The 11,803-nt window shown below is 32.3% G+C and overlaps 1 protein-coding gene across 1 annotated transcript; it reads right to left on the bottom strand.

Moving 5' to 3' along the window:
* Nucleotides 1-473: 473 nt before the first annotated feature.
* Nucleotides 474-1,316, bottom strand: LOC118646700 (high mobility group nucleosome-binding domain-containing protein 5-like). Its single transcript, XM_036290152.1, has one exon. The coding sequence runs from the start codon at nt 1,314-1,316 to the stop codon at nt 474-476; it is 843 nt and encodes a 280-aa protein (XP_036146045.1).
* Between the last annotated feature and the right edge of the window lie 10,487 nt (nt 1,317-11,803).

Genomic DNA, 11,803 nt, shown 5'->3' with positions numbered 1-11,803 from the left:
CCTTTTAATTTATCTCTACCCGCCCACTGTGCCTCCCACGCATAACCCTTCGGTAACTTTTCCTTCACTTTTACCCATCCCCCCTTATCCACCCACGTCTCACTCATTACTATTACATCCCAATCCTTCAAGCCTTCCCAGAAGTCTTTGTCCTTATTCCCCAACCCTGCTACGTTCCAAAATCCTACTTTATATTCCCCCCTTCTTCGTTCCATCTCCCCTCCCCTTCTCTCCTTTCCCTCTCCTCCTTCCCCTTTTCCTCCCCTCATACTGCCTCTCCTTACTCGTTTACCTTATCTCCAAACCACATTTCTCCTATCTCATCCCATATCTTTACTTTCCCATCTACCCACATCCTCATATATCCTACATTAACTCTCTTCCCTTTTTCCCTCTCTTTATCTGCTTCCCTTTCTATTTTCCATCTCGCTCTTCTCTCCTCTCTCGTTAAATCGTCATCTATCCTCTCCCTTCTACCTTTTAGTCTCTTCTTTGCCTCCATCACTCTCCTCTTGCTCTCCAAGCTTCCTAACTTTACTAACATCATCCCTCTCCCCTCTCTGTCTACCCCCCCCTACTCTCCTTACCTCTCTTAGGCTCTCTTCTATACCCATTTCCCCCCAAAGCTCCTTTATTGTCTCTTCCACCTTTCCCTCTCCTATCTTAATTCCTTTGACTATTATATTATTTCTCCTTGATTCCCTCTCCCTTTTGTCTAACCTTACTTCGACCTCTCTCATTCTTCTCGTTATCCCCCCTGCCCCCTCCTTTCCTTCCTTTCTCCCCTCTTCTTTTAAAGTTTCCCTCCTTTTATCCCCCTCCTTCTCCAATTTCTCTTCTAAGTCTTCTATTCTTTTTTCCATCAACTCTATCCTATCCCTCATTTCTCTCCTTTCCTCCTCCCACCTATTTTTTAGATCTGCTATCTGTTTCTTCAACTCCTCCTTTCCTTCATCTATTTTCTTTCCCAGCTTTCCTAATTCCTCTAATATTTTACCCAAATTGCCCCCTCTACACTCATTCGTTTCCGGAGACCCCTTTCCTATCCTGCTTCTTTTAAGTATCTCCTCCTCTTCCATTATCTCCATCCCCTCCTCATCCTGCTCTCGTTCCTTCCTTTTTCCCCTTATCAACATTTCTTCTATGCTATTCATGCTTCTTGTTCTTTCCCTAGTCAGCCTTTCTAAATTTGTCGGCCTCCCCTTCTTTTTCGCTACATCCCCCTTGTTTTTTAATCCTCCCCCCTTATCTCCCTCTTCCCCCACCTGTTCCTCTCCTCCTAATCCCTCCTCCTCTCTATTTTCGTTTTCCGCCATACCTTCCTTATTGTACTCCTAACTTACTTACTTCTTTCTATACCGCTCCTACGAACTCACTCGCCTGCCTCTCTAACTCTCCGCCCGTCCACTCGCGTCGCTCGTGTCTCTCTCCTACCCGCTACTTTTCTTCGCTTGCCTCTCTCTAGCCCCTACCTTTTCTATGTTCTCTAACCTGCCCACTCAATTCTCTTTACTCCACCTCTCGTACTCTCTCCACCTCTCCACTCTCCTACTCTTACTCCACCTAACGTACCTTCTCTCACTGCCACCCCTCTCACAATTATTCTCTGCTTCTTAACCACCTTACTCACTCGCTCTTTCACACGCCACACATACACCTGTCACTCTCTATGACACCGGAAACGGAAGTCCTATTAATTATTACTATTATATAATTATATAATTATTCTTATAACCAAATAAAAAATAGGGCGCCTGTACTACTCTCAAAATGGCGACAGGTCACGTGACTAAGCATCACCGACATCAAGGGTGCCGACACTCACTGTCGCTACTGTGTATACTTATACTGTGGCAATGATATTATAACGTTAAGGTGCTTTTTCACGTTGACACTTGACGGTCATTTTCAGCGTCAAAAGACGCTAAAAAAATCACGTGACTAAAAATTACGAATGGGTATCTTTATTTTTAGTCACTTAATGTCTTTTGACGCTGAAAATGAGCGTCAACCTAGATAGCACAAGTACACCCTATGTACGTACGATGGACGTCCATTCCGGACTTTGTGTACGTCCAATGGATATCCTGTGACGTGACGTTTTTCGTCAGTCACAAGGGCCGGATGGCCCGACCGGAAAAGGTCATTTGGGGCCGCTCATTACCCTGAGGGGCAGAGCGGCCTCTCCTTTTCTGAGTAATATTTTTTTTAGTATTAAGTCACTTAAGTATCCGCCAAGTGGAAGTCGCGATCCGCGGGAGAAGTGGTGTGCCACGACTACCAGTTGTAATTAATGGAGCAGCCGTCGAGGGAATGTTAATAAGAAGCATAGACGACCGAGCGGCGCCCCCGACCGCTCACGGTTCGTCACTGTTCGGTGAGACATCCACAAGAGCGGTTTCACGGCCCTCGACGACGCCAACATCTGTAAGGCCACCACTTCGACCACGCGGTAAGGACGGAGATGGTCGGCCCGGCATTTCGTAAGAAGTAACTACCCTACCGAGCGTTTGGTGGGCGGATTAATTATAATCGAGATACCAAGAGTAGAATCACCGCGTAGCAGGGCCGTGTCGATCTCCGCCTCGTCTAGATTACTAATTGCGCCTATTGTCTCCTTCCTCGGGGAGTATGTCGAGCCGACAGTCGATCTCTGAATATGTAAGAAATAACGTCTCGCAAAGGGATAGTGCGTACGTAGATTTATAGTTACGGGATTCACTTGCCACATACCGAGAGTGTAAGCCAGGTGCGCAGTACCGAAGCGAGCTTCCGTAGATGAGAATATCTACACGGAATGCGCACATTACGTCGCAGCCTATCCCGTCTATTGTTAATGTCGCGTGTTGTATTGTTGAATTTAGAGTGTAGCCTATACCGTGTAGTTTTCGAGATGTTGTAAATGCCAAGTTAAGTACGATACAGCCGTACCAGAGAGTCATGTCAAATGATTAGAATGTATGCGTTGTACAACGTTGTTGCTATCCTATTTTCAATACACGCTTATTATACTTATTAATTCGATCTAGTTATTAATGCGAGACCTCTCTTCTCCTATTCCGCGTATCGAGAAAGAACTTCGCTCCTCTGCCACTTCGCGTAGAGGCGGGCTAGCCGGCATTTGGCCGTCGTGCGAAGTACCGAGAGTTTTGCGATTTTTGTGCGGCGCGGATTCCGCGCCTGGCGCCCAACTTATAGTAAAGGAAATGACGAGCACGACGAAGTTGTAGACGCGAAAAAAGTAATGTTGCAATCCATATTGAGTACAATGGATATACAATGGACGTCCACTGTATATCCATTTGCAACTGCACTGGACATCCATAAGATGTCTTTCACTGGACGTTCATGGACAAATTTTGGACACTTTATGGACAAAATTTGAACATTTAATGGATACACTTCAGACATTTATTATGCGTATATAATTATAATTAATTATGTAATTAATATTAGTAATATCACAACATTTTTATCATAGTACTTATTAGAAATATATAAACTAAAACTTAAAAAACAAGAGAGAGAGGAATACTTCTTGTCGTCAGTGGAATGAAAATTAACTGAGTCAATAATATAAAGTCGACTTTCCGGCAAATTCATAGGTTTATAAAATTTATGTTTAGTGTCTCATAAAATACTCATTAAATATAATAGATGATAAATTATACAATACAAAATTTAAAAGATTTCCGTTTTTTTAAGAAGAAAAAATAGATAGAAACAAATCCAGGTACGAACATCCATTAGACATACAATATTTATCCATATATTAATTATATAAAGTGGAAGCAAATGGACGTCCATTGGACGTCCGTTTATTATTAGCCAGTATATGTCCTTGTATGGACCCACACAGCACACTTTATCCTGAGGATATCCCAAATTATCCCAGACAGACGAAGGCAATTCCACGGATATCTCAATGAGTAGCTTCCGGGATATCCTACAAAAATATTCTAAAATATCATAAAATATCTTAAGATATCATATGATATCCCATTAATATATTTCGATATCCCCAAAAAATATCTCAAAATATTATAAGATATTGTAAGATATTCTATAATATCTTACGATATTCTATTACATCCAGATAATATCCCATCATATCTTTTATCTCTACAATTAATAGAACGTAAATTAAGTGTAAAGGAAAAATGAATTATAATGTAATAAAAGAGTGACAAAAGCGTTAATTAAATCTCTAAGAAACGTAAATTAAAATAGAACATAAAAAAAGTACACTTATCGAAACAATGTGATATATATTAATAATACTAAAAAATTATAAAAAATGACATTAAACAATTTTTTTGATTTTATACAAACAGAGCAAAAACAAATTTTTTAATAAGTTATTCCACATGCTATTTTGCACGCATATGTAAAAATGAATAAAAAACTAAAACTTCATATTTATTCATAAAAATATAAGTTAACTATACATATTTCATCCTTCTGATAACATCTATTGTAATAATCTATAACAAATGTATGCATAGACAAGAAATATTCATGGATTATCACGTGGCGTTAGGATGCGTACGATCTTCAAAGTCAAGCAACATCGGCGATGGTTGACACTTGGATGGGTGACCGTTTTTTCAGTTATAGAGATTAAACATGCTTTAACGGGTACGACTGTGGCTTGACCGAAACATGTTGTTATAGTCTTCTTCCTCTTACAAGATTACTGTATAAATAATTAGAATTTTTTATTTTTTGTTCAAGTCTTTTTCAATTCTTAGAAACTCTCAAAAATACTTAGAAATATTCAAAAATTTTCTAAATTAATCAAAATTTTTTATTTTTAAAGTTTTTCCGAGAAACGTTGCAATTCTTATAAAAAATTGGAATATTTATCAGAAATCCTGAAAAAAATTTTTTTAATTCTGACAAATTTTTTCACTAGGGTATATTACAATATTTCAGTGAAAAAATTTGTCAGAATTAAAAAATTTTTCTTCAGGATTTCTGATAAATATTCCGATTTTTTATAAGAATTGAAACGTTTCTCGAAAAAACTTTAAAAATAAAAAATTTTGAATAATTTAGAAAATTTTTGAATATTTCTAAGTATTTTTGAGAGTTTCTAAAAATTGAAAAAAAAACTTGAACAAAAAATAAAAAATTCTAATTATTTTTACGTAATCTTGTAAGAGGAAGAAGACTGTAACAACATGTTTCAGCCAAGCCACAGTCGTACCCGTTAAAGCATGTTTAATCTCTATATCTGAAAAAACGGTCACCCATCCAAGTGTCAACCCTCGCCGATGTCGTTTGACTTCGAAGACCGTACGCATTCTAACGCTTCGTGGTGATCCATAAACACTTCTTGTTTATGGATTCATATTTGTTATAGATCATTACAATAGATGTTGTCAGAAGGATAAAACATGTATAGTTAACTTATATTTTTATAAATAAATATGAAGTTTTACAATTTTTTTACTTTTTTTACTATTTTTATATATGCGCGCAAAATAGTATGTAGACTAACTTATTAAAAAATCTGTTTTTGCTCTGTTTTTATAAAATAAAAAAAATTTTTTAATGTCATTTTTTATAATTTTTTAGTATATGTGGCATATTATTAATATGCCACATTGTTTCCATAAGTGTATTTTCTTTATGTTCTGACGTTTTAATCTACGTTTCTTAGATTTAATTTACACTTCTGTCACTCTTTTGTTACATTATAATTAACTTTCCCTTTACACTTGATTTATGCTCCATTAATTGTAGAGATAAAAAAGATATGATGGGATATTATTTGGATGTAATAGGATATCGTAAAATATTAATGAATATCTTACAATATCTTATAATATTTTAAGATATTTTTTGGGGATATCGAAATATATTAATAAGATATCATATGATATCTTAAAATATTTTACGATATTTTAAGATATTTTTGTAGGATATTCCGGGAGCTACTCATTGAGATATCTGTGGGATCGCCTTCGTCTGTCTGGAATAATTTGGGATATCCTCAGGATAAAGTGTGCTGTGTGGGAACATATAGGTATATGTAGACAATAACAAGTACCCATATCGATGATTCAAACTGGCGTAGCAGATAGAGTACAAGGTTTGTAATCCTAACCCAAATAGCACAAAAATATACAATGTATATACACTATATATATGTTCATGGATATTGAATGTCCATTGGATATCCACATGTACTTAAATTAGCATTCATAGTATAAACATTGTATCAGCAAATGCACTCCATATAAGATCCATTGTTTATCCATAAAACATATAGCTGCACGTTCCATGTATATCACATATATATACCCAGTAAACAATATGTTGTCAAAAAAATCTCTGAAAGATATCCTGTTTCTGAAAATGATAACATAAAGAGACTTCTAAAAGATAACATAATGATGTCAGAATGTTAAGCAATGCGCCGTTTTTTGAGAACCGAAAAGTATCATGAAACCGATATTTAAAAGATTTCTTAAATCGGATATCTTTAAACTACAACTAGAGATAAAAAAATAAAATAAAAATTTCTTTTTTTTAATAATTATTTTTATCAACAGTACATATTAAATTTAGGACAAATTTTTATTAATTAATTAAATTTAAATTATTTTATTTTATTCTTACTAGCACTGGAACCCGGGACCTTAGGATGACGAACCTTGTACTCTATCTGCTACGCCAATTTGACTCATCGACATGGATACTTGTTATTGTCTACATATACCTATATGTCATAAACGGACGCAATTATATTATTTTTTATAAAAGCAATTCAATTTTGCAAAACATTACAAATAAATAGCATTAATTTTATTACTTCAAATTTCATTGTTAAATTTATCTTTTTCCATAACCTTAATAATTTGATGGAAATTGCGATCTATTTAGCACTAATATTTTGAAGCGTTTAAATGGTTAATTAGATGGTTAACTATATAGTTCATATCCCACACAGCACACTTTATCCTGAGGATATCCCAAATTATCCCAGACAGACGAAAGCGATTCCACGGATATCTCAATGAGTAGCTCCTGGGATATCCTACAAAAATATCTTAAAATATCGTAAAATATCTTAAGATATTATATGATATCTTATTAATATATTTCGATATCCCAAAAAATATCTTAAAATATTATAAGATATTGTATAATATTCATTAATATCTTACGATATCCTATTACATCCAAATAATATCCCATCATATCTTTTATCTCTACAATTAATGGAGCATAAATCAAGTGTAAAGAGAAAGTTGATTATAATGTAACAAAAGAGTGACAGAAGTGTAAATTAAATCTTTAAGAAACGTAGATTAAAACGTCAGAACATAAAGAAAATACACTTATGGAAACAATGTGGCATATTAATAATATGCCACATATACTAAAAAATTATAAAAAATGACATTAAAAAAATTTTTTTATTTTATACAAACAGAGCAAAAACAGATTTTTTAATAAGTTAGTCTACATACTATTTTGCGCGCATATATAAAAATAGTAAAAAAAGTAAAAAAAATGGTAAAACTTCATATTTATTTATAAAAATATAAGTTAACTATACATGTTTTATCCTTCTGACAACATCTATTGTAATGATCTATAACAAATATGAATCCATAAACAAGAAGTGTTTATGGATCACCACGAAGCGTTAGAATGCGTACGGTGTTCAAAGTCAAGCGACATCGGCGAGGGTTGACACTTGGATGGGTGACCGTTTTTTCAGGTATAGAGATATAAAACTATTAAACATGCTTTAACAGGTACGACTGTGGCTTGGCTGAAACATGTTATATTATAGTCTTCTTTCTCTTACAAAATTGCCGTAAAAATAATTAGAATTTTTTATTTTTTGTTCAAGTTTTTTTCAATTCTTAGAAACTCTCAAAAATACTTACAAGGAAACCTCGCGAACTCGAAAATTCTGATTTTAATGAAACTTGGCATAAATGTAGGGGGGGTAAATACATGAATTTAGAAATTTATCGTAGCTGCCCATAAACGGTTTAAAGGGGTGAAACCACCCTTCAAAGATTGAGACATTTTTCGTTTTCTCGATATATCACGTAAACTAAACAAAATATTAAAAAATGTTTTATACAAAAGTTTTACAATAAAAGTATTTCTATCTAACTACAGTAATTAAATTAAAAAAAAAATTTTTTTTTAAACAATTGTTTTTTAATTTTTGAAAAAAAATTTTTTTTCAAAATTTTATTAATGTAGTTAGATAGAGATATTGTTACCATAAAACTTTTGTATAAAACATTTTTTGATATCTCCAATACTTTTCGAGATATATCGGAAAAAGCAAAAATCTGCTCTACACTATGCACTGAAAAAAGCATGAGAGAATGCGATAGCACCGCGACGGAGAGCGTTAAAAAATATTTTTAAAAAATTTTTTATTAAGGTTTATTTATGATATTGAATATAATATAAGATACTAAAAATGTAATAAAAAAATATTAAAAAATTAATAAGTAATGCATTATTTTTTAATTTGCATTTTCATTACCCTGATTCAAAGTATATTGTTGTTCAATGTATAATGCCACACTAAAATATGTTAATTTTGTATCTAGACATAGATATATCTCTATAACATCCACATACATGGATTTATCAATATAAGAAAAGATTTTGGACGCGATACTTTTGCAAGATCGACAGAGAGCGAAATAATAACTTAATTGACAAATCATATAGCCGATTTGGATTGGCAGATGTCGTCGATCTGCGTCGACTCTTTGGCATGTCACCGCTAATGGATCCGGACCAAGAAGTCTGGATATAAATATTTTATATTATATTATATTATTATATTACTATATTATATTAATATTATTTACTCTTTCTCACTCACATCAGCATGCATTCACGTGCGACATTATTATATTATATTATTACATATTATTATATTATACAAAATATTATTATTTTATATTACTTTATTTTATTATATTTTTAGTATCTTATATTATATTCAATATCATAAATAAACCTTAATAAAAAATTTCTTTAAAATATTTTTTAACGCTCTCCGTCGCGGTGCTATCGCATTCTCTCATGCTTTTTTCAGTGCATAGTGTAGAGCAGATTTTTGCTTTTTCCGATATATCTCGAAAAGTATTGGAGATATCAAAAAATGTTTTATACAAAAGTTTTGTGGTAACAATATCTCTATCTAATCACATTAATAAAATTTTGAAAAAAAATTTTTTTTCAAAAATTAAAAAACAATTGTTTAAAAAAATTTTTTTTTAAATTTAATTACTGTAGTTAGATAGAAATACTTTTATTGTAAAACTTTTGTATAAAACATTTTTTAATATTTTGTTTAATTTACGAGATATATCGAGAAAACGAAAAATGTCTCAATCTTTGAAGGGTGGTTTCACCCCTTTAAACCGTTTATGGGCAGCTACGATAAATTTCTAAATTCATGTATTTACCCTCTAAACATTTATGCCAAGTTTCATTAAAATCAGAATTTTCGAGTTCGCGAGGTTCCCTTGTTAGAAATATTCAAAAATTTTTTTAATTAATCAAAATTTTTTATTTTTAAAGTTTTTCCGAAAAACGTTTCAATTATAAAAAATCCAAACATTTATCAGAAATCCTGAAAAAAATTTTTTTTATTCTGACAAATTTTTTCACTAGGGTATATTACGATATCTCAGGAAATCCCTTGGACATCGTCTGGATATCGTTTGAGATATCTACAAGATGTCAAATCGGTGGACATTTGTGTTTTCCTTGGATATCCCTCGGATATCGCAGACGGTCCACGGATATCCAACGATATTGCGATATCCCAAAATGACATCCCAGGGACATCCCTAGGATAAAGTGTGCTGTGTGGAATATGTTCAGACTTCAAATGGGGTTTTTTGCAGCGCCAAGTTTTCAAACCCTTCACTGGCAGAAAAATAAATGACTGATCCACGAAAGTATATTCATCCAATGTACTCAGAAAGTACATTTGTATACATTTCGATAAGTATACATATGCAATGTACATTCGAAGTGCATCAGAAAATATCCTAGACGGATCCATGAAAGTATATTCATCCAATGTAGGTAAAAATACATTTATGTTCATTTCGACACATACATACAATAGGTGTTTGATATATATCGGAAAATATCCTAGACAGATCCACGAAAGTATATTTATCCGACGTACATTTATGTTTATTTCGACAGGTACATACACGTATATACATACAATAAACATTCGACATGCATCGAAAAACATCTTAAACTAATCCATGAAAATATGTTTGTCCGATGTACATGAAAGTACATCTATGTATATTTCAATACGTACCTGCATGTATATAAATACAATATACACACAATATACATGGGGATGTATAAGTAATTAGTGCATCAAAGTATATTTGTATTATGTACATATGACGTACATACATTTATATCCATACATAAATATTCATTTTATATATGTATAATGTCCTGTATATACCCAGTGAACACATTTTATAGCGGCAATATAACATGGAAGTTACATGTAATTTAACATTGTTATTCTTGTGATATGTAGGTGCTATATAACATGGAAATAACCTGTTACGTAATATTTGTTATACGCAAGTGATCTAGCTGTTATACATCGTTTTGGCGTTACAATTATTCAACAAAAATTGTATAATCGTAACATAACACGTTCGTATCAATGTTATTACGGAACGATGCGTCGTAGTTGACTCAGAAATCAGACATTATAACATTCTGAATGACAGATCTATTTAATAATAAAAAAAATTATTATAAAGATAATGTTTTCAAAAATAACGGTTTGTCTACAATTACTGCGCACAAAAAATGCACAAAATCTAAATTCATCATGTGCTGAACAAAAACAGAATAATAAATGTATACTATTCAATTTTTCTTAGAATTATGATCTATATAGTTAACCATTTAATTAATCATTTGAACGCTTCAAAGATTAGTGCTAAATAGATCGCAATTTCCATCAAATTATTAAGGTTATGGAAAAAGATAAATTTAACAATGAAATTAATAAGTAAATAAATTAATGCTATTTATTTTTAATATGTTTTGTAAAATTTGATTGCTTTTATAAAAAATAATATAGTTGCGTCAGTTTATAACATATAGGTATATGTAGACAATAACAAGTACCCATATCGATGAATCAAATTGGCGTAGCAGGTAGAGTACAAGGTTCGTCATCCTAAAATCCCTATTTCAAACCTAGCAGCGGCAAGTAAGAATAAAATAAAAAATAACATAATTTAAATTTAATTAATTAATAAAAATTTGTCCTAAATTTAGTATGTGCTGTTGATAAAAATAATTAAAAAAAAAGGAAATTTTTATTTTATTTTATTTTTCTTTGTAATTGTTGTGTAACGGTTAGATAACATGTAATTATAACATGTTATGTTGCTGAGTCGGAAATTGTAACTTACATGTAAGTTACGTGTAATTTCAGAGTAACGTAACCTGTTATATTCGGTTACATTGCTGTTACACTGCTGCTATATTACTGTGTTCACTGGGTACTTTATACTTTATGGATCAAGAATGGATATCCATAGAATATCGTGTGCTATTTGGGAAGGTCCCGGGTTGAAAACCTACCAACGGCAAATAAGAATAAAATAAAATAATATAATTTAAATTTAATTAATTAATAAAAATTTGTCCTAAATTTAGTACGTACTGTTGATAAGAATAAAAAAAAATTTTTTATTTTATTTTTAAATCTCTAGTTGCATTTTAAAGATATCCGATTTAAGAA

Source organism: Monomorium pharaonis, chromosome 7, assembly GCF_013373865.1.
Source record: "Monomorium pharaonis isolate MP-MQ-018 chromosome 7, ASM1337386v2, whole genome shotgun sequence".
Lineage (NCBI taxonomy): Eukaryota > Metazoa > Arthropoda > Insecta > Hymenoptera > Formicidae > Monomorium > Monomorium pharaonis.
Note: the sequence above shows the minus strand (reverse complement) of the source record. Positions and strands in the feature narration are given on the sequence as shown.

Bases quoted from the DNA above. Each gene is read 5' to 3' on its own strand.
- LOC118646700 (XM_036290152.1), bottom strand. From the start codon at position 1,316: ATGGCGGAAAACGAAAATAGAGAGGAGGAGGGATTAGGAGGAGAGGAA.